General features: G+C 46.1%; 1 protein-coding gene and 1 pseudogene across 6 annotated transcripts; both read right to left on the minus strand.

The window, feature by feature from the left end:
* Nucleotides 1-259: 259 nt before the first annotated feature.
* On the minus strand, nt 260-6,951 carry LOC309829960 (glucose 1,6-bisphosphate synthase-like; annotated as a pseudogene). Its single transcript has 4 exons — nt 6,939-6,951; nt 1,789-2,834; nt 1,020-1,414; nt 260-268 (listed from the first exon to the last, which is right to left on the minus strand). The product of its transcript is annotated as a glucose 1,6-bisphosphate synthase-like (transcript).
* Nucleotides 6,090-22,804, minus strand: RABL2B (RAB, member of RAS oncogene family like 2B). Of its 5 annotated transcripts, none has more exons than XM_082666594.1 (9): nt 22,726-22,804; nt 20,886-21,047; nt 13,612-13,641; nt 12,362-12,441; nt 11,642-11,721; nt 9,355-9,466; nt 8,917-9,044; nt 8,433-8,516; nt 6,090-8,248 (listed from the first exon to the last, which is right to left on the minus strand). In XM_082666594.1, exons 2-9 carry the CDS (start codon nt 20,990-20,992, stop codon nt 8,168-8,170), a joined length of 702 nt encoding a protein of 233 aa, XP_082522720.1. In that variant the 5' UTR covers nt 20,993-21,047; nt 22,726-22,804; the 3' UTR covers nt 6,090-8,167. The 5 variants fall into 5 exon arrangements, with proteins under 5 accessions (XP_082522720.1, XP_082522721.1, XP_082522723.1 ...); XM_082666595.1 differs by having other exon boundaries at nt 20,886-21,002; nt 22,726-22,761; XM_082666597.1 differs by lacking the exon at nt 22,726-22,804 and adding an exon at nt 22,031-22,487 and having other exon boundaries at nt 8,917-9,014; nt 20,886-21,002.
* Nucleotides 22,805-23,460: the final 656 nt, after the last annotated feature.

A 23,460-nucleotide genomic window follows, 5' to 3' on the forward strand; every position in this document is an offset into this window, starting at 1 on the left:
TCAGTAAGGCAGCGACACTCTGGTTGGATGATGTGCGCTTCTCTGCATAATACTTTATCTTTGGTTTTGTCTTGCTTGTCTGAAGAATAGCAAAACAGCATTTTGAAAAGCAAGTGTGAAAGGAGCTCTTTCGCCCATTTCTGTTCCCCTCTAAACTTGAAATAACCTAATTAACCTGTTTATCCTTTTCCTAGATAAAAAGAACTAAGAATAAAGAATTAAGTAAAGAATGACCAGCCCTCTATCCCCAACAACCCCCTTAGCCACCCTGCAGGCAGATCACACGGGCAAGACGGGCGTCAGAAGGGAGAGTCAGCCAGCCTGCACGCAATAGGGAAGGATGCGGAACACAGCCTCCTGCCTCGATGATTCACTGAGATTCTCCCCCCTCTCGCTTTTCCCTTTAAAAACTGTCATGGCTGAGTAGAATCTTTGGATTTGGTCTGGGGATGTGAGTCTGCCTTCTCCCCAGATTGCCGGCTTTTCTGATTAAAACATCTTTCCTGTCTACTGACACTTGCCTCTCGATTATTGGCTTTTGAGCGGTGAACAGCTGAACCTGAGTTTGTTAACAAATGTAATCATTTGGTTATTTTTATTCACAGGCAGCATTGATTTCTTTCTTTTTTATAAATTTATTTATTTATCTTTGGCTGCACTGGGTCTTTGTTGCTGTATGCGGGCTTTCTCTAGTTGCGGCGAGCGGGGGTGGGGGGCTACTCTTCGTTGTGGTGCGCGGGCTCCTCATTGCAGTGGTTTCTCTTGTTGTGATGCACGGGCTCTAGGTGTGCAAGCTTCAGTAGTTGTGGCACGTGGGCTCGGTAGTTGTGGCTCGCGGGCTCTAGAGCTCATGCTCAGTAGTTGTGGCGCACGGGCTTAGTTGCTCAGTGGCATGTGGGATCTTCCTGGACCAGGGCTTGAACCCGTGTCCGCTGCATTGGCAGGGGGATTCTTAACCACTGCACCACCAGGGAAGTCCAGCATTTACTTCTTATTAGGCTGGCTGCTGTCATATTCACAGGTAATGTCCCATGTATGCAATATGATGGATATTCTTTCAGAGAATCAAAATTGTGAAGACTTTCAAATATGCATTTGTTGGTAGTCAGATCAAAACACAAGAGATATGAAGTTTTTGAAATATGATAATCATATTTTTCACAAACCTTAATCGGTTACTGGCTCAGTGTTATGCTTACGGTTTCCAGTTAAGATAACACCTCAGCCACAACGATGGCTGTACTCACCCCATCTTTATTCAAAATTGAAGTTCCACGCAGAAAAGCAATGGACTTTTTAAAAGCAATAATGACTTCTTTCCCATTTTCCAGGTCTTTTATCCTACTTCCTAGCCATTTAAAGTCTGGTAATATTTCTTCAAAATAAAAATCCTTCTTTTTTTAAAAAAAATAATCTATTTATGTATTTTATTTTCGGCTGCTGTTGGGTCTTCGTTGCTGCACACGGGCTTTCTCTAGTTGTGGCAAGCAGGGGTTACTCTTTGTTGTGGTGTGAGGGCTTCTCATTTTGGTGGCTTCTCTTATTGTAGAACACGGGGTCTAGACATGTGAGCTTCAGTAGTTGTGGTACATGGGCTCAGTAGTTGTGGCTTGTAGGCTCTAGAGCACAGGGTCAGTAGTTGAGGCACACGGGCTTAGTTGCTCCATGGCATGTGGGATCTTCCTGGAGGAGGGCTCAAACCTGTGTCCCCTGCATTGGCAGGCAGATTCTTAACCACTGCACCATGAGGGAAGTCCCTAGAATCCTTCTTTAAGTGCAACTGGATACAAAATTTTGGAAGAGACTGCTGAGGCTAACATATAAACATTATTCACATCAGAATTTCTTGACTTATTTTTCCGGCAATCAAATATCCACCCCCCCCGCCCCCCCCACTAAACAAAGTTGCCAACTCATTCCCCGTGAAAACTTTCCATTGACCATCCTCCCGGAGTTCTGCCACAGCCAGCTGGTCTGCACTGGGACCTGTAGGTAGCACTATCTGAGCGTTCTCTTTCTCTGCCAGTCTCTGGGAAATTTCCAGCACAGACTCTCCTTCATATTTGGGCATTTAATGGTATAAAAGTCTGGATCAGGATCTTTTTGTTCTGGTCATGGAATTGGAGGCTTAAAACCAAACACGTGCAGAGTCAACTGCACATAGTCATGTCCGACCCCATGAAAAGATATATGTACAAATTTCAAGGTGGTCTTTGAGTTTGATTCCCTGTGAAAATCAGTCTTTTTCAGATCTTCCATGTGTCTCCTGTAATGTCCTGCAGAGAGTCTCTCTCCAGTAGGCTGGCATTCACTGAATCATTATTCCAGGAAGCATTCCAGGGTTCCACACAGTCCTCTATGCATTTTGGACTTTCTTCATCATGAGGAGATGTGATCTAAACACCAGTTTCCCAATAGACCCTTTGTCTGTTCTCTTCCTTGCAGTTGTGAGAGGCAGTAATCATCACACCTCCAACTGCTTTGAGCTCCTGGACTGCGTATGATGTAGGAACTTATTTCGGAAAAAGGTACACAGAAACATCTTTAGCCAGCAAGACTGAAATGGTGAGTTTAGGAAGTCTTTGGATGCTGCAGCTGTTAGTTACTTGACCCCAGCTGTCATACCCAAGACAAAGTTTCTCAACATCTCTCAAGGTATTTGTGCATCTTCTGTGTTGACTGGATTACTGTAAGGTCATTAATATAGCAAAACCCTGCCACCAGAGCAGAACCAAGTCCTGCAGCTCCAAAAGTCATCCAGCAACAAAGAACCTCCTTGTTTGTCCCATTCAGTAACAGATTTTCAAATTGCTCTTTTGTTTTGGCATTGTTTACTGGTTTGCAAAGGGTGGCTCAATATAAAAAATCAATCAATGTAATTCATTACATTGATAGAAGTGAGGTAGAAAGACCACACAGTCATCTCAACTAATGCAGGAAGAGCATTAGACAAAATCCAGCAGCCTTTTATAATGAAAGCACTCGGAAAATCAGGAATAGAAGGGAACTTCTACAACATGATAAAGGCCATATGAAAAACCCATAGCTAACATCACATTCAGTGGTGAAAAACTGAAAAATTTCCCCCTAGGATCAGGAACAAAACAAGGATGGCTGCTTTTACTATTTAATTCAACATAGTACTGGAAATTCCAGTCAGAGGAGTTAGGCAAGAAAAGGAAATGCAAGTCACCCATATTGGAAAGGAAGAAGTAAAACCTTTTCAATATGCACATGATATGATTCTATTTATAGAAAAACCCCAAAGTATGCGCAGGAAAACTATTAGAATTAATAAAAGAATTCAGCAAAGTTTCAGGGTACAAGATCAACACACAAAAGTCAGCTGTTTCTATAAACAGCAAGGGATAAATAAAAGAGTAAATAGCATCTAAAAAAAATCTGGAAATAAATTTAACCAATAAGTGAGAGATTCATACGTGAAAAGTACAAACATTGATGAAAGAAGTTAAAGATATAAATAAATGGGAAAAAAAAGGAAAGACATCCAGTGTTCATGAATTGGAAGACTTAATATTGTTAAGATGTCAAAACAATCTTTAGAAAGAAGTTGAAGGACTCATACTTTCCAAGTTCAAAACTGTACTACAAAGGTACAGTAATTGAAATAGTGTGGTATTGGCATAAGGATAGACATCTAGACCAATGGAATAGAATTGAGAGTCCAGAAATAAACTCATACAACTATGACCAATTGATTTTTGACAAAGGTGGTAAGACCATTCAGACAGAAAAGAATAGTGTTCTTGACAAATATTGCTAGGACAATGGGATATCCACATGCAAAGGTAGGAAGCTGGATCCCTACGTTATACTATATATAAAAATCAACTCAGAATGGATCAATGACTTACATATAAGAGCTAAAACCATAAAACTCTTAAAAGAGAACATAAGGGTAAGTCTTCATGACCTTGGACTTGGCAATGCGTTCTTAGATATGACACCAAGAGCATGAGCAATAAAAGAAAAAAAAGATAAATTGGACTTGATCAAAATTAAATACTTTTCAGGGAATTCCCTTGATGTCCAGTGGTTAGGACTCGGTGCTTTCACTGCCAAGGGCCCGGGTTCGACCCCTGGCTGGGGAACTAAGATCCCGAAAGTCACAAGGCACGGCCAAAAATAAAATTAAATACTTTTGTTCATTAAGGACATTATCAAGAAAGTGTAAATACAACCTGTAGAATGGGAAAAATATTTGTAAAAGTCATAAATAAGAATTTACTATCCAGAATATGTAAAGAATTCTTATAACTCAACAGCAAAAAGTCAAACAACTCAATTTAAAAATAAGCAAAATAGGGGCTTCCCTGGTGGTGCAGTGGTTGAGAGTCCGTCTGCCGATGCAGGGGACACGGGTTCGTGCCCCGGTCCGGGAAGATCCCACATGCCGCGGAGCGGCTGGGCCCGTGAGCCATGGCCGCTGGGCCTGCGCGTCCGGAGCCTGTGCTCCGCAACGGGAGAGGCCACAACAGTGAGAGGCCCGCGTACCGGGAAAAAAAAAAAAAAGCAAAATACTTGAATAGTTGTTTCTCCAAATAAATAATACAAATGAAGGGGAAATGTATCTCAAAACCACAGTGAAGTACCACTTCATAACTACTAAGATGGCTTCTCTTTAAAAATGGAAAATAACAAGTGCTAGCAAGGATGTGGGAAATTGGAACTCTTGTACATTGCTTGTAGGACAGCAATGTAAAATGGTGTAAAATGGTGGTCCCACTGTGGAAAACACATTGGCAATTCCTCAAAAGTTTACACATAAAATTACTATATGATCTTCTTTTTTTAAAAAAATAAATTTATTTGTTTTTGGCTGTGTTGAAAGCTGCGCGCAGGCTTTCTCTAGTTGTGGCGAGCGGGGGCTACTCTGCATTGGGGTGCGTGGGCTTCTCATTGTGGTGGCTTCTCTTGTTGCAGAGCACAGGCTCTAGGCGCACGGGCTCAGTGGTTGTGGCACGTGGGCTCAGTAGTTGTGCCTCGCAGGCTCTAGAGCACAGGCTCAGTAGTTGTGGCACATGGGCTTAGTTGCTCCGTGGCATGCGGGATCTTCCCGGGCCAGGGATGGAATCTGTGTCCCCTGCACTGGCAGGAGGATTCTTAACCACTGCGCCACCAGGGAAGTCCCACTATGTGATCTTGTAATTCCACTCCTAGATCACTGTGCTATGCCCTCCTCCCACACCCCCCAATTTAAATGTTGAAGCCCTTACCCTCATGTGATTGTATTTGGAGACATGGTCTTCAGGAAGTAATTAAGGTTAAATGAGGTCATAAGCGTGGGGCCCCAATTAGGATGTCATTATGGGGGTCACAGGATATAGTCTTTTTAAAAAAACTATTTTTTGGCTGCGTTGAGTCTTTGTTGCTGCGCGTGGGCTTTCTCTAGGTGTGGCGAGCGGGGGCTACTCTTCGTTGCGGTGCGTGGGTTTCTCACTGCGTTGGCTTCTCGTTGCGGGGCACAGGCTCTAGAGCACAGGCTCAGTAGTTGTGGAGCACGGGCTTAGTTGCTCCGTGGCACGTGGGATCTTCCTGGGCCCGGGCTCAAACCTGGGCCCCGGCACTGGCAAGCGGATTCTTAACCACTGCGCCACCAGGTAAGTCCCAGGACATAGTCTTTTAAGAGGAATCTACCTGAACACAAAGAGGTCATGTGGGCACACAGTGAGATGGCAGCTGCCTACAAGCCAAGAGAAGAGGCTTCAGGATGAAACCTACCTTGCCAGCACCTTGACCTTAGACTTCCCGGCCTCCGGAACTGTGAGAAATAAATATCTGTTGTAAGCCACCCAGTCAGTGGTATTTTGTTACAGCAGCCCGAGCAGACTCTGACACCCAGAAGAATTGAAAACTGCTCGTATAAGCACATGTATAAGCATGTTCATAGCAGCACTATTCGCAATAGCTGAAAGATGGATCCAAACATCCATCAATGGATGAACGGATAGACAACTTGAGTTATTTAATACAATGGAACATTAGCCATAGAGAGGAATGAAGTACATGATATATGCGTGAATCTTGAAAACATGCTGAGTGCAAGACACAAAAGGTCACGTATCGTTTTATTTCATTTATATGAAATATCCAGAGTAGATAAATCCGCAGAGACAGAAAGAACGTGGATCAGTGTTTCAAAGGGGCTGAGGGGAGGGAGTGTTGGAGAAACTACTAACGAGTAAGGGGTTTTACTTCAGAGTGATGGAGATGTTTTAGAACTAGATAGAGGTGACAGTTGCACAACACTGTAACTGTACTAAATGGCACTGCATTGTGTACTTTAATTTTATGTTATGTAATTTCACCTCAATGTATTAATTATTTAAAAAAGACTCAGGGGTGGTGTTCCTGTATGTCAGGATGACATACTGCTTTAAGAAGCAGGTGGATTTGAGCAATGTATGGGCAGGTGGCCATGGATATTGCTGGCACCCTGCCTGAGCACTTATCCCCTACCTACTTTGAGTGTTGAAACTCACAGCTGCCCTTTCCCCAGGGAACTGTCCTTGCTAAAACAGGAGCCCTTTTGCCCTGGACACTACAAGTCACCCCTTCCACCTCCTCCTCACACACTTGGCCAACTGGCACAAAAAGGGCCCTGGTCTCAAAGTGGGACCATCCTTGTGGGGCAGTTTGTCCTCCAGAGCTTCCCTAGGAAGGGGGAGACTGAAGCTGGTCCCCAGCAGAGACAGAAAACTGCCACAATGAGTCATCTGAACAAGAGTTGCCTTCTCAGGCTTTGCTTCCAGGGAACCTGATGCAAAATGGTTACGTAAAGCCAATACTGATGGTGAATTATACGGTTTTTGAATTATATCTATCTCAGTGAAGCCATTATATTTAAAAAACACTTATTAATCATTTATAATAACTAAAGGGTTGTTTCTGTTGTTGTTTTTAAAAGTACATCTCACCAGGGTAACGCATTCCTGAAATTTCCTGGTCGGGTTAAATCTGTGAAGTTGAAATTGTAAGCGTCAGTAATCTAAAGGGTAAAAATGCTTGTTCTTGACTCCCAGACAAACACCCATTCTTTTAAAAACACTGAATTCCACGGAAATGGTCTCTGTGACAATCAATCTAGAGATAACACGACAGGTCACGGCAGTCTCCCCTTACTAACGTGGCTGATGATCCGCTCGTTCTCTTGTGACTCTTTGCTCAGAGAAATCCATGCCCACAAAGCATGCACATCTATTCAACGTAAATAAAAATAAATTTTAAAAATGGAAATGACGTACAAGATGATCATAAAAGCATCCCAGTGAACCACAGGTCCTGGAGATAAATGGAAAAGGCAGCATGAGAGTTCTCAGCAGCCCTTGCCACCCAAGGAGGTACAATGTCCACACTAGTCCTCAAGAAAAATGAAGGAAATCCTCCCTTGTTGAAATAGGGGTTTTAAAGGAAGCTTTCCGAAAGTCAATTTTTTACAATGCAAACAGGTGTGCCTTGTGGTGTGGCTGCATTGACCCTCGATGTTTACAACTACGATGTTTGTGTATTACTAAGTATGGCCAGAGCAGTCGCCTGCTTTCACGTGATGTTAACAACAAACTTGGGCCTGTGATCTTGGCCTCGCTGTTCATCAATGTACTGGCTGTACCTAGAAGAACTCTGGAAAAACTTACGGAATGAACAGCTCTCTGTTCAAAACCATTTTCTTAAAATGGTTGGTTTCGTTGGGAGACCAGAGGAAAAAGGATAGTCAGGAATTAGAAATCATTCCCTTGGTAGAAATCATTCCCCTGGTAGAAATGCAACGAATAGGCCCTGAGGTCAGTTCTGGGAGGGGGAAAAAAAAACACCTAAATTTCCTTTTATTTAAGAGACACACACAGAATGTTGCCCGATTTTCTTCACCGTCCCACATAACCTGGAGTGTCCATCCTTAATTCTGCCCCAGGGTCTGGTGCGGACCCCTTCCCTGCCCGACTACAGGGGAGGGAACAACTGTGACGGGTCAGGTCTCACGGGCCATGGCAGTGGGGGAGCAAATGGGATGGTTGGGTCTGTAGGAGGCATAGCAGGGGATGGCCTGGAAGAATGTCTCACGTGAGAGCTGAAGGACTGCAGAAGGGAGGGGTATTCTGAACTCCCCCCCTCCCCAAGTCGGCCGTGGAGAGAGGCCTCCTTCTGTGGCTCAGGAGGGAGATGGGCTCTCGACGTGGCCACGCGGCTCTTTGCCCAGCATATCCTCCTCCTTCTGCTCCAAGCTGATGCTCTGTGAACAAGGTTGCAGGTGAGGCCTGGCCTTGCATTTGACCAACTGTAGCTCTGACACCTCTAGGGGCAGTGCCCTCGACGAGCACGTGTGGCCTGCAAAGTCGGTCTGTTGGGTTATGCTCTGCACCCCTATGAAGGGAAGCCGTTTCCTCTACGCCACCTGACATCCGGGCCTGACCTACCTCAAGCTCCTGCAAAACCTCATCCATGAAGTCCCGGGAGTTCTGTTTGTAAGACACAGCTAATCGAATTGCATCGCTGAAGAGCTGGAGGTAAGGTGAAGGTGGTGGGAAGGAAAACAAGGCCGTGGGGCCAGTGGCCTGGACTCTGCCTGCCCTGTACCCACTGGCCCCGCTCCCATCATATGTCCCCACAGTACTCCACCCTAAAATCAGCAAGGTCACTCCTCAATTCACCTTTTCCCTGTCACCCTGACCCCATGCATGGTCAATGTACCTTTTCTTCACCAAGCCCAACCCACCACCGCCCCTACTGTCAATGCTCACACGACCCCTTCCTGTCACCACATGCTCAGCACAGCCCCCAAAACAGTGCCCGTCCTCTCCACCAGCCCTGCAGCCAGCCCTTCTCTCCATCGCTTCCCTGGTAACTTCAGCACCAGGCCGTCCCCGGCCTTACGAGACTGTCTCTGCAGTCTCCCATTACCTTCACAACGTTGGTACCATCAGCAGCTGAGACAAAGTACAGGGGCAGGGAGAACTTCCTGGCAAAACTGAAGCTTTTTTGGGTCATCTTTATGTCTGCTGTAGAGAGAAGGTAGGACATGGGCCTGTCTACAAAGGCAAAGGGAGAGAATTTTGCAGGGTGGGTCACTGGAGGTCCCCATTCTAGGAAGAGGGATGAGCAGGGACAACCAGGGGACGCGTCTTAGAAGGAGTTCATTTCACTGGGATCTGTGTCTCGAGAAGGCAGGTTGCCTCACTTGGATCCTTACTGGGAGGGCAGTGATGGCAAGAAACCAAGGGCTGTGTGTCGGGAAAAAGAATGGACCATTGACGGTTCGCTGGCCCAGGAAAGGAAGAGGAAACGTGTGATGGTGGGTCCCCCATGAATTGCTGGCACCCAGATGTAAGGTGGCCTCACCATCGATTTTATTGGCCACCACAATGCATGGAATTTCTGGCCTGAACTCCCGAAGCTCTGCATACCAGGTGCTCAGGTTCTTGTAGGTGATTTTCCTCTGCACATCAAATACCTGCAATTAGCAGAGGAAAGAAGACAGCCCAAGTGCATCAGTGTCTCTGCATGCCACCCCCAGGTGACACACACACAAGCAGGCAAACACGGGCTTGGCAACTCGGCCCACGCACCACTCTGAGCGGCCTCCCCTCTAACCACAAGGGCTATGCCTTGCCCACCCTTCTCACCCTCTAGAACCTTCATCCGGTCACCTTATTTACCTATTTTAACCGGATTTTATCATTTTACTTATTGATAAGTCCGTTACAAATGGTAAGCTTTTTGTTTTTTTCGTAGTCTAACTACTGCTTAAACTTTGTTTGAGAACTCCCTTATAATGGGACTTCCCTGCTGGTCCAGTGGTTAAGACTCCACACTTCCAATGCAGGGAGCGTGGGTTCCATCCCTGGTTGGGGAACCAAGATCCCCACATGCCACGCGTGGTGTGGCCAAAAAAACCCAAAACACCTCCTCTATGATAATCGTAAATATTTCTAGAATTTCCTTTCAGTTATTTTGATTTACTTTTAATTATAAACTTTTAATTTTGTATTTTAGACTTTGTAGAAGTACTTTTGTCTTTTATTATTCTGTAGCTTATCATCATTTTATTAACTTTCTATAATTTATAGTTTTCACCTATTGAAAAGTGCCCGCAAGAAGCATGAGCACTGTGACTGGCTCTAGGGCGGGAGGACAGAGCCCTAAGATGCTTCACGTTGCTGCTACAGGGATCCTTCAAGCCCCTCGCAGGAGCTTCTCCAAGGCCAGCTTTCTGTTGCCCAGACACCCTCCAGAAGGGACCCACATGTCCAAACTGCCCCAGCACAACAGTGGACTGAGATGCACAACCCTGTAACCTGCTGGAATGGCAGATCTTACTTCTGAACAACCCAGCCCTTCATGGGAGTAACCATGTCCAGGGCCAGGGATTCCCCCTGCACGGCAGTGGGCTCTGGTCAGCAGCTGTCACACCTGAGGCAGCAGGAGGTCCACCTGAGAGGCTCTTCTATGGTACTCTCCAGGCCCAATTTCAATAAATGACTACTTTGTCTTGAATTCCCAATGAAGACTTCTTTTAAAATACGCTTCTAATGAAACTTCCGGAATCTGCTTCACACCTCCCATGGCTGCCTGCCATGGTGACTGTCAGTCACACTTTGTCCAGGTCTGGTTTCCTGAGCTTCCTTTCCTTGTTTTGAGAGCTGAGGAGCTGGTTAGGCTGAGAAGCATACCCTTTGGGGTTTCAAGGTGGAGGGTGGAACCCCAGCTCCCTCTGGGACTATCAGGTCCCCGTGTGGTCACGAGAGGCTGAGCGCTTTCTACCGGCAAGGCCCCCTACAGCAGGCTGGGGCTGGTGGTAGGCACCTGCACATACAGGTATGCAGGGAGGCTGGCAGGACGAACACCCCAGGTCTCAGAAGAGGGCCCAAAAGGAGCTAGTGGAGATGTGTCAGAGGCAAGAGGTCACGACTGCTGGCACTAGTCTGCCCCCATTTGCCTTACCCTGTTACCCTCTTTTGTTTTGTCCCATTATAGGTACTAGCATTAAATTTTGGAAAATTTCAAGAGATCTTGTGCTTAAGGGACAGAAGAGCCTGAGAAAGGAGCCAGTGAGTTTGTGGGCAGGAGGTCCTAAAGGACACAGGTTTACAGTTCCTCTCTCTATTCGTGGCCCTTGCCATAGCTGAGTGTCAGGCTCTCCTGCGGCACCTGTCACCCACTGGCTACTGGGCTGGACCTCTGAGGGCTGTGCTCTAGACAGCAAAGTGAGAGGCTGAGACGGAGGAGGGGGCCATTTTGGAGGGGAAAGCTCCCTGGGAACCAGAGCCTGCTCAGCCCCAGCATCTGCCCCTAGAGAGCAGCGGATGAGGGAGGCCTCCATTAGGGAGGGACTGTGTTGGACTCTTAGATGCTCTGCCTGATGATGAGGCCCTGAACTTGCTCCTCCCGCTGGAATGGTGGCTCCACACATCCCCCCACCCCCCACCCCCCACCCCTGGAAGAGAAGCTGGCTCTGGCGTGTTCTCACTCCGAACCTCTGGGAAGCACGTGCACTCTGAAGCCTGCGCTAATCCTTCCCTCCAGCACCCAGCCCTGGTGAGGAGGGCTCAGTCCTGCTGGGCCCTTCATCCCTTCACCCCTCAGGCCAGACTTGCCCAGAGCCTTTGCCCTCCAGTTGGTTTCATACCATGATGCAGGCGTGGGCCTTGTGGTAGTAGGAGGCGTGCATGCTCTGGAACCGCTCTTGGCCTGCTGTGTCCCAAAAGTCTGCAATGTGAACACAGCTCTGACTGCCTGATGGGGGATGAAGGGCAGAGAGCCCCAGACGCTGAGCATCTCTGTGCGGTGTCTGTGTTCGGAAACACAGGCACCGGTGGGAGGATGGGGAGCAACGGAGACCACACAGCTCGCGGGTGTGTTGTCAGGATGTAACGCACCTGGGCGTGCGTGGGGGCGGGTGAGAGGGAGACCCAGGGCCAGGAGGAAGGAGAGTACAGACAGGGAGCCCCAAGAGGGAGAGGGTCAGTGACCTCCTTCCCCCACCTATAAGATGCAGGACGCTCCAAGGTCACAACTAGGCCCAATTCCCATGTGTGCTGATCACAGAGGGTGGACACAGTCAGGCCGGACGTGTGGCCTGGCCAAGGGGAAGGTTGTGACCACATTTAAAGCCAAACCCTTTGTGGCAGATGACACTCAGACCAACCCTGTTGTTTCTTTACACTGGCTGAAGAGCACCGGAACAGAACCCTGCGTGCTTCCTCCCACCCTCCCTGGCTTCCGGGCTCTCTGGGTTGTACCTATCACCCTTCATCCATGCCTGGGGTCTCATTTCCCCCTGCTTGACTCTCTCCCCCACTACTTCTCCCTCCTGAGAGGTGGTGTGGCTCGGCACTGTGCTGCTCACCCACAAGGACGGTCTTGCCGTCCACCGTGGCCGTGTGCTTGTACAGGGTCAGGGCGTGTGTGGACAGCTGCCGGGGCTGACTGCACTTAGGTTAAGGGGCAAAGATGAATGAAAAGAGACGTAAGCAAGGTGCTGGGGGGCGGCTGCTGGGGGGATGGAATGGGCTCTCTCTCTCCTTCTTTAAGAAGTTATTTGGATTTTAAATTGAATGAGTGTTGCAGACAGAGGATCAACTTCAAATATCACAGGCACAAGCTCCATGGAAAGGTGAGGGGTGGGAGAGGTTGGGATTATGTCCTGGCCACCTAAGTCCAAGGGAAAACATGGAATGGAATTTTACAGAGCAGCTGTCTGAAACAGCATCACGTAGTTGGCCAATGAGACTGCGGGGATGCCCCAGCTCCCCATGGATGGGGCTCTTGCAGGCCAGAGAGGAAACCCAGCCATAAGAAGCAACATGACAGTTCCAGGGGAAAAAAGTCTTCATAAGCCAGACAGCTGACAAACTGTTTATGAACTGTAGTTTGCTTTTTGCAACCCTATCAAAAAGCTTGGGGAATAACATTTCCTGAAGCTGCAAGATGCTGTGTGGTTTAACCATCGGAGCTGGGATGATGCAGGTGGGTGGGTGCAAAGGGGAACTTGGTAGAAGGTGAAGTAAGATACACTTAGAGTCTACCACGGGGGGGCTGGGGCCCCGGGCAGGGAGCAGGGGGCTCTGGGGTTCTTCTCACCCCCAGTTCTCAACGGACTCACTTGGGAAGCTTTTAAAAACCATCCCAATCGTCTCATTCCAAACCTGCACAATGCAGCGATTCACGGAAGGAGGGTGGGGCTGGCGCTTCCTATTTGACAAAGTTGACTCATACCAGAGAATGTTTAAACATTAGAGAGCCCAAGCTCTGAGGTCAGAGATGTTAGGTGACTTGCCCAGCGCCAGAGCTACTAAGAAGGAAGAGGTGGGGTTCGAGTCCAGGCATTTGACGAGGTACTTACTGTTAGCCATTCCACTGCTTTCCTAATAGAAAGCAGATCCAGATGTGAGTAAGCTTGAAAATATGCAGCACCAACTACATGTGATGCCACGTGGGTCAGCTGGTGAGAAGCCAGCATGAAATGAAACCTGCGAATTTACTCACTTATCCCTCCTCCCTGGACCGCTGGAGCAAAGGGGTGGGCAGTGGGGCTGAGCTGGCCTGAGGGTGGAAAGGGCCACAGGAACAAGGAGCATTTCAAAACTTGAAGGATACAATCCATCCATGAGAAATCTCTCCATAAGTCTGTAAGGAGAATGTGCAAGTGGTCAGGTGCATCCCTCAACGCTCCTGCCTGCCCCTGTTGCACCACCCAAGGGTTGAAAACTTGGAAGCCAGCTGTGGCTTCCCCCCTCCCACTCCTTCCACAGCTACACAGTTTCCTTTCAAGGACAATGCCCAGGAACCACCCACCCACCCTCTTTCTGACTCCCCTTAAGTTCCTGACACCCTTCGGCTATAACGCTGACCCAGCACCCACAGATGCTTTCCCTGTGGGCAGGGACTCCAGTTTCCTCCTTTTAGGGAATAAACAAACTGTGGTACATCTATAATATGGACTACTACTCAGCAATAGCAAGGAAAAAATTACTGATGTACCCAACAATTTGAACAAATCTTAAGGGTATTATGCTGAGTGAAAAAGGTCACACGTTGTATAATGCCTTTTATACAATGTTGCCAAGATGACACAATTATAGAGATGGAGAATATTAGTGGCTACAGGGGTTAATAGGGGTGGTAGGAGGTGAAGTGGGGTGGGTGTGACTATAAATGGACAGCAGGACCGAGGCCTCTGCAGTGATGGAATAGTTTTGGATCTTGAGTCCAGTGATGCTTACACAAATCTACCCATGTGACAAAATGACACAGAATTATACATATGCATTGAACTAACGCCAGTTTCCTGATTTGATCTTGTACTACAGTTATGTAAGATATAACCACTGGGGAAACTGGGTGAAGGGTACACAGGCCCTCTCTGTATTCTCTTTGCAACATCCTGTAAATCTGTTATTTCAAAATGAAAAGTTAAGAAATAAACAAAACAAAACAAAACACAGACTGGGAGAAGCTACGTGCAATGCCAATCACTGACAAAGAATTAATATACAGAGATTATGAACAGCTCTGATACGTGAATAAGAGAACACACACACAAGCTGGGTCCTAAGAATATGAACAGGCAATTCAGAAGAATGGCTAAAAAACATATGAAAAGATGCTCAATCTTGAATGATTTTAATGTAAATTAATGATTGTCGTGCAAATTAAAATAACATGAAATAGCACACACATCCTTCAGATTACCAAAGTTGAAAAAGTCGCATGATACCAAACGTTGCACGTTTTGTGGAAACTCTTGTGCTGTGCTGGGAGTGCGAACTTAACATACTACTACTTTGGAGAGCAACTGGGACAAGTCAAAGTTTGAGCTAATCCTAAAACTGGGCAATTTCACCCCAAGTCTAATAGACTGTGTGCCCAAGATGACAGGCATAAAAATATTCACTGCAATATTGTGTCTAATACCATAAAAATTGTAATTTCATAACTGTTCTTCAACAGAAGAATGGACAAATATATTTTAGTACAAAAAAATTTAAAATAATTACTGAGTGCTTGCCATTTGCCAGATACTATGCTAGGTGCCATGATATAACATTTAACAAAACAGAGGAAAATTCCTGTCTTCATGGAGCTTACAGTCTAGTGGGTGAAGACAGGCAGTAAACACACACTTAAAATATATATAGCCACGTGTATGGTCACTGCATTTAGAACAAAAGCATTACTGCAATTCAACAGGGTAAAGGATTGTTTTATCAAGGAATGGTGTGGAAACAAATGGATATCCATGTAGGAAAAAAACGAACATTACTTGAGGACATTACTTAAAATGGTGGAGTATATATAAAGCAGAAACTAACACACCATTGTAAAGCAATTATACCCCAATAAAGATGTTAAAAAAAAAAAAATGGTGGAGTATGAAGTTCTATGGGTCACTCCCTCAACTGAAACAACCAATAACTGGAAAAAATGATCAGAATCAACTATTTCAGAACTCTGGAACCTGACTGGACACAATGACCAGTAGAGTGCTGGATAAAAGGAGAGTGCTGGTCTCGTGCAAAAGAACACCACGCACAAACCAGCAATGGTCACCCACTCCTCAGGCCCACTGCAGCTAGGCAGTGACCCGTGTTCCAAATGTCTGGCTCCAGTAGAGACACTTTCCTCAAGAAGTTTGGCCGAGGAGCCGGATCTCAGCTCTCTTAGGCTTCAGAGTCTTCCCCTGCTGGCATCTATTGGAAATGTAAAGGGATAGGAATACCTCTTTGTTTCTTTCCCCTTTTGGAGTCAAATATTTAAGGAAATCTTTATCAGGTCACTGTATGATCACAGATAATGGAATAGAAATATCAGTGACCACACACAAGAAGGAATATACACTTTGCAAAAATAGTATATGGAAAAGTTACAAGTGGATACTCCAGCTCTAAACAAGCAGAAATCAGCTATACCCGAGGAGTGGAATATCTGAGTTCCGAAGTCACCACATCAAAATACTCAGAATGTCTAATTAACAACCAGAAAATTACAAAGCATACAACGAAACAGGAAGGTATAGCCTATTCTCATGATAAAAAGAATTTAACAGAAACAATACCTGAAGAAATCCAGACCCTGGAATTACCAGTCAAAGAAGTTAAATCAATTATCTTAAATATGCTCAAAAAACTAAAGAAAACCATGGACAAAGAACTAAAGGAAATTAGAAAGCAACATATAAACAGAATGAGAGTATTAATAAAGAGATAGAAATTATGAAAAGAAACCAAATGGATATTCTGGAGCTGAAAAGTACAATAATTTAAATGAAAAACTCCCTAGACAGTTTCAACAGCATATTTGAGAAGGCAGAAGAAAGGATCAGCAAACTTGAAGATAAGGCAACTGGAATTATCCAGTCTAAGAAGCAGAAAGAAAAATGAGTAAAAATGACCAGTGCCTAAGGAGCCTATCAGACAACATAAATCATCCTAACACATGCATCATAAATAGAAGAGGGGTGGGGGCAGAGAGACTAGTTGAAGAAATAATGGCTAAAAACTTCCCAAACCTGATGCAAGACATGAATGTACACACCCAGGAAGCTCAACAAACTCCGAACAGGATAAACTCACAGAGATCCACATTATAGGCAAAATGTCAAAACTCAAAGACAAAATCTTCAATAAGATAAACAGCTAACTTCTCATCAGACACCACTGAGATCAGAAGGCAGTGGAATGATATATTTAAAGTCCTGAAAAAAAAATTGTCAAAAAAGACTTCTATGTTCAGCAAACTATCCTTCAAGAATGAAGGAGAAATTAAGACATTCCCAGATAAACATAAGCTGATGTGACTTATTACCAGTATATCTGTCCTGTAAGAAATGGTACAATAAGTCCTTTAGGTTGAAATGAAAGGACACTAGACAGTAACTTGAAGCTGTATGAAGAAATAAAGATCTTCAGTAAAGGTAGCTACACAGGTAAAGATAATAACCAGTATTCTTGGGCTTCCCTGGTGGCGCACTGGTTAAGAATCCACCTGCCAATGCAGGGGACATGGGTTCGAACCCTGGTCCAGGAAGATCCCACATGCTGCAGAGCAACTAAGCCTGTGTGCCACAACTACTGAGCCTGTGCTCTAGAGCCCAAGAGCCACAACTACTGAGCCTGTGTATCACAATTACTGAGGCCCACGCACCTAGACCCCGTGCTCTGCAACAAGAGAAGCCACCGTGATGAGAAGCCCGTGCACCAAAACGAAGAGTAGCCCTCATTTGCAGAAATTAGAAGAAAGCCTGTGCGCAGCAACAAAGACCCAACGCAGCCAAAAAAAAAAAAAAAAAACCCCAAAACCAGTATTCTCATATTTTTGGTTTGTAACTCCTCTTTTTTCCCATGATTTAAAAGACAAATATCTAAAACTATAATTGTAAATCTATGTTAATGATCACAATGTATAAAGTTGTAATTTGTGACAAAACAATATCAAGGGGAGGGATAGAAATATATAGGAGCAGAGTGTTGGTATACTATTATAACTGAACTGGTATTCAAATAGGCTGCTATAAATTTTAGATATTAATTATAATCTTCAAGGCAACCATTAATAACTAAAAAAATTATACAAGACAAGAAGGGACTCAAAATAGTACACTACAAAAAATTAAAAAAAAGAAAAAGTAATGGAGTACTTGAGGAAAAAAAACTGGAGACATAAAACAAATAGCTAAATGGCAGAAGTAAATCCTTCTTTATCAGTAATAGCTTTAATTATTGTTGTTGCAAATGAGAATAGATAAAACTCTCCAATTAAAAGTGAGAGATTGGGAGTGTATATTAAAAAAACATGATCCAGGCATGTCCTAACTGTAAGACACTTGCTTTAGATACAAGGTCACAAAGAAGTTGGAAAACAAAAGGATGATAAAGATATTGCATGCAAACAGTATTCAAGAGAGAAATGGGGTGACTATACTACAGTCAGACAAAATAAACTTTTAAGTGACAAATGTTACAAGAGACAAAGAAGGACATTATATATTGATAAAAAGTTCAATCTATCAAAAAGATATAAAAGTTATAAACATATATGCACCACACAACAGAGTCCCAAAATATATGAAGCTAACACTGACACAACTAAAAGGAGAAATAGAGAGTTGCACAATAATATATTGAGATTTCAATACCCCACTTCCAATAATGAGTAGAACAATGAAACAGAGGACTTGAACCACACTAACTAGGTCTAACCACCAATTAGACCTAACAGACATACACAGAATACTCCACCCAACAATAGTAGTATACATATTCTTCTCAAGTGAACATGAGTTAGGCCACAAAAAAAAGTCATAATAAAATTTAAAAGACTTAGATCATACAAAGTATCTTTTCAAATAAAATGGAATGAAACTAGAAATTAATAACAGAAGAAAAACAAGAAATTTCACAAAAAGGTGGAAATTAAATCAAATAGGGAATATTTAGTCAAATTAAATCAATAACATAACTGTACATCTTTAGGTAGTAGACATGAAAGAGCAAACTAAACTCAAAGTTAGCAGAAGGAAGGAAATAATAAAGATTGGAGTGGAGATAAACAAAATACAGAATAGAAAGACAACAGACAAAAATCAGTGTAACCAGAAATTAGTTCTCTGAAAAGATCAACAAAATCAACAAACCTTAGCTAGACTAAGAAAAAAGAGAGGACACAAATGATCAAAATCAGAACTGAAACTGGGGACAGTAACATCAATTTTACAGAAACAAAAAGAATTACAAGAGAATACGATGAACGAACAAGCTGGATAACTGAGATGAAGTGCACAAATTCCTAGAAACACACAAAGTACCAAACAGACTCAAGACGAAATAGAAAATCTGAGTAGACCTATACCAAGTAAGGAGATTATATCAGTATTCAAAAATCTCCCATAAGGAAAAGTCCGGGACTGGATGGCTTCACTGGTGAATTCTACCAACCATTTCATGAACAAACACCAATCCTTCTCAAACTCTTCCCAAAAATTGAGGAGGAGGGAACACTTCATAATTCTTTCTATGAGGCCAGTGGTACCCTGATTCCAAAGTCAGACAATGACACTACTAGAAAAGAAACCTACAGGCCAATACTCCTCATGAATTTAGTTGTAAAAATCCTCAAAAAAATCCACTGGCAAAGCAAATCATATTAAAAGGATTATACACCATCAAAAGGACCAAGGGAGATTTATTCTCAGAGTATAAGGATGGTTCAACTTAAAAAAATTAATCAAACATATCATATTAATAGAACAAAGGAAAAATCCTACATATTCATCTCAACAAATGCAGAAAAAGCATTTGACAAAAACCAACACCAGCTCATGACAAAAACTAGGAATAGAAGGTAATTACCTCTAGGATAAAGGCCATATATGAAAACCCCACAGTTAATACTCAATTGCAAAAGACTGAAAGCTTTCCCTTATAATGAGAAACAAGAAGATGCCTACTTTTGCCACTTCTATTCAACACAGTACTGGCAGTTCTAGCCAGAGCACTGTGATGAGAAAACAGTTATTGTGAGTTGCTTCCTAGACATTTTACAGCATGACAATCCTGCTCACACCTAAAGTCTGGACATTTAGATGAGGACCTGAGTTTAGGATTCCCGCCACAAGTTCCTGCTTTGCTTTTCCCCGGGCACCTTTTAAAATAAACAGACTTGAGGCTGAGAAAAGTTAGTGACCTCTGCCCCAATCAGCAAAGCCCCTAGGGAATTACTGACAGCTACCTGGGTCTAAGGATATGTTAATAACAGATAAAAGTGGAAACCAAGGTGGAACTGGGGCACCTGGGTATAAGACTAAACTAGGCATCTGGTTAGGGGCAAGTTTACCCTCATCCTGCGAAGGCAGAAATGGATGTGTGCCCCACTGGTCCAAGACAGCTGAGAAACAGGCTCACACCCTGTGGAGACAAGCTGCCAGCACTGCAGAGCCTCCCTTCAGGGGAAGCTCCACGCCTGTGCACAGAGGCACTGAAGTCAGTTAAAAGAGTGTGTCAATCTTTACACTGGGACTTCCCTGGTGGCGCAGTGGATGGGAATCTGTCTCCCAACGCAGGGGACACGGGTTCCATTCCTGGTCCAGGAAGATCCCACATGCCGCAGAGCAACTAAGCCCATGCGCCACAACTACTGAGCCTGTGCTCTACAGCCCACGAGCCACAACTACTGAGCCCGTGTGCCACAACTACTGAAGCCCGCGCGCCTAAAGCCCACGCTCCGCAACAAGAGAAGCCACCGCAGTGAGAAGCCCACTCACCTCAACAGAGTAGCCCCCGCTCACTGCAACTAGAGAAAGCCCGCTCGCAGCAACCAAGAGCCAACACAGCCCAAAATAAATAAAAATTAAATCTTTTAAGAAACAAAAATCTTTACGCTGACTACAGTCAGGCATCATTTCTACCCACTCTTCTCAACTCTGAGTTCTTTCAAGACAGTATCTGCACCACCTTTCTTCGACCTGTCGCTGGTTGTGCCAGTCACACTTCTCACACTTTCCTCTCCCCACTCCCACTGTCTGCATCTTGCAGTCTCTCAGCCCCATACCACACACAGGAATACCCCAGCTCTCACCTCACCAGGACTGCTTCAGTAGTCTCTAGGGTGACCGGTCCCATACTTTCTGCCAGGACTCATGGATAAAGCTCAATTTCCTCAGTCCTGTGACTTGCCCCTGGGGACGCCCTCCTCCCCAAACACACACAGCTGCTGATGTGACGCTCCCTTGTTCCCCCATGCAGACCTGGGCTCCAGCCAAGACTACTCTCTCACCACTCCCATAGAAGCCATGCTCCTCTATGCCTCTGGAGGATTTTTCTAACAACCTAGACCCACTCTGGGCCTGGCATTTCTTCCCTAATCTCCCAACATACTTGGACTTGCCCACAGCGCTGTCCCCCAGGCAGATGATTTTCACATTGTCATCGGCATCGTATTTCTCTTGGTCCAGCTCACAGGGTTTGGCTCTGTCCCCGGCCATTGGCTCCTGGCTGTAGAAAGGGGATCAGCTCAGGGGAGGGGGGTCTTGTCACCGTCTGGGAAGATCAAGAAGAGGCTGTTGTTAAAGAGATGAGAAGTCCCCTCCACCAAATCCACTTCCTCTTCCTGGACAGGGGAGACAATGAGCTGACAAGAGAGGGGCCCAAGGAAACACTTACATCCTTCTCTATTCACCACCCACCTGGCTAGCACTTGCTGAATCATGGGGCTGTAATCTTGTCCCCACCCAGATCTTCTGAGAGTGGTTTACCCTATGTCATCTCTTTACTTCAGCTATGCTCAGAACCACAACTCCCACTCCCACCTGGAGAGACTATTCTAAAGCCATGTTGAAGCTTTGCAAGTTTTACCTACAAGCGTTTTCTCACTTGTAAAGCAGGGACAAAACTCAGTGCCCACATCACATGATTGAGTTGAGACACTGTCTGACAAAGAGGGCTCTGTAAGCCTGAATTCTCATCACTGCATGACAGATCACACAGCCAAAGAACCCTAACCTGTATTCCTGATCCTCTACCTCATGCTTCTCACTTCCACTTCATTTTCCATCATACTGCCATCAGTAGCTGCCTCTTCCTCTCTCAACTAGGCATTCCCCAGACCCTCTTCTCTAGGGTTATTCCAACCTCTACTGGTTTTAGGTATCTCCTACATGCTGATGGTGCCAGATCTGTATCTCCACGGAGATCGCTTCCCTCAGTGCCAGACTCAGGTATGCAATTGCCTACCAGATTCTGAATAGCGAACTATTCCACACAGGCAAAAATAACCTGTGAAACCTAAGCCCTGCCCACCCCAAAGTCGCTCCTCACGTTCCCTGTCTGCACAATACATCACCAGCCACCCAACGCCAGCATCGAGGCGTAACAAGCTCTAGCTCTATCCCACTGCCCTCATGTCCTTAAGCCCAAATATAACTTCACGAACATTACTGGGAATGTGCCGTAGTCCACACTCTGAGTTAACTCGGCACACAAAAATGATGCAACGACAACGCAGCATCAGTGCTCGCACTTACTGAGGGTTCATCACGGGTACATCTCGCGCCCGGATAGGAGACACGATGGCAGTCTACTGTGGCAAGAGCTATGACAGACGTGCACACAAGGGTGGAAAATACCGACAGGACCCCTGAGTTTCCCTAACTGCAATGCTACTGTTTCTGCTCAGGTAGGGACTCAGCCTTCTTTACCGAGGTACCCTCAGCCTCAAAAGCAGTGACTGGGAAGTGGCAGATGCCTGATAAGCATAATGAGGGGCTGTCCCTTCTACCTCCACCCTGAAGCTGGAGCGACCTGTTCGGAAGCCAAACGCGGCCAAACCCGTTCTCAAAGACCTTCAATGGGTGTCGACGTCCTCGCCACCCAGTGGATAAGTTCTCTTTCACTCAAGTAGTTTTCGGGCACCAAACAGGTCTGAGAACCACTTTACCCCCGCAGCCAGGCTGGGCTGCCTTCGCCCCCCCGCCCCCTACCGTTGCCAGAACCCACTGTCCCGTTCTTCCCCGCACTGGCCAAGGGCCCGAGGACGGCCTTGGAGGGGCGGTTCCCACATGCGAGGCCGCCACCCGCGCGACTTCGTCTTCTCGGCCGTTCCCGGGCGAGGGCTGGAGACCAGGAGCGCCGCAGGTCGGTCCGCCCACGGCCAGCCGCCCTCAGGGCCCCGAGTCCCCCTCGGATCCCGCCCCGTCCCGGACCCTGCCCTGTCTCGGACCCCGCGAGTCAGCCCAGGTCCCAACCGCGGTTCACTCAGCTTCCAGCGCTGCCCGCGTCCTCGCAGATGCTACGCAACCGCGCAAGGACCCTAGGAGGGCTGCCCGGCCAAAGGCCTGAAGGACCTCGCCGGGGGCTGGCTGGCTAGTCCAGTGCCGGGCGAGAGTACTGCCGGTCAATGAGTACCCGGACCGGGCCGGCCTGGGGCTTCCAATAGCCGGAGTCTGGGGTGGGCTTTGGCCCCGGGGCTGAGCCAGGGTTCAAGCGGCTGTAGGCCTTGGGGAGTGACTGGGCGGCCGCGGGGGGAACGACTGGGGAAGCGTTCCTGAGGCGTGGGGGCGGGGCCTGTGGCGTGTGGGGCGGGGTGCAGGCACGGGGGCAGGGTGCTCAGGTGCGGTGGGTGGACCATAGGTGTGGGGCCGGAGTCTTGTGTGGGCGTTGGTGCCCGAGTGCGGGGCTTCTTTGGCGTGATGGAAGGGGCGCAGAGCAGCGCTGGGGAAAGTGGGGGGGGGGGTGGGGCCTCATGTGTGGGAGGCAGAAGACTAGGTGATTTCTAAAGTTTGTAATTCTCTCTTGGGGCGATTCTGAGCATATTTTTCTTTCTTTTTTTAAAAAAAAGTTTATTTATTTTTGGTCTTTGTTGCTGCGCGCGGGCTTTCTCTAGTTGCAGCGAGAGGGGGCTACTCTTCGTTGCGGTGCGCGGGCTTCTCATTGCAGTGGCTTCTCGTTGCGGAGC

The sequence above is a fragment of the Grampus griseus genome (assembly GCF_964374135.1).
Source record: "Grampus griseus genome assembly, chromosome: 11".
Taxonomy (NCBI): Eukaryota; Metazoa; Chordata; class Mammalia; order Artiodactyla; family Delphinidae; genus Grampus; species Grampus griseus.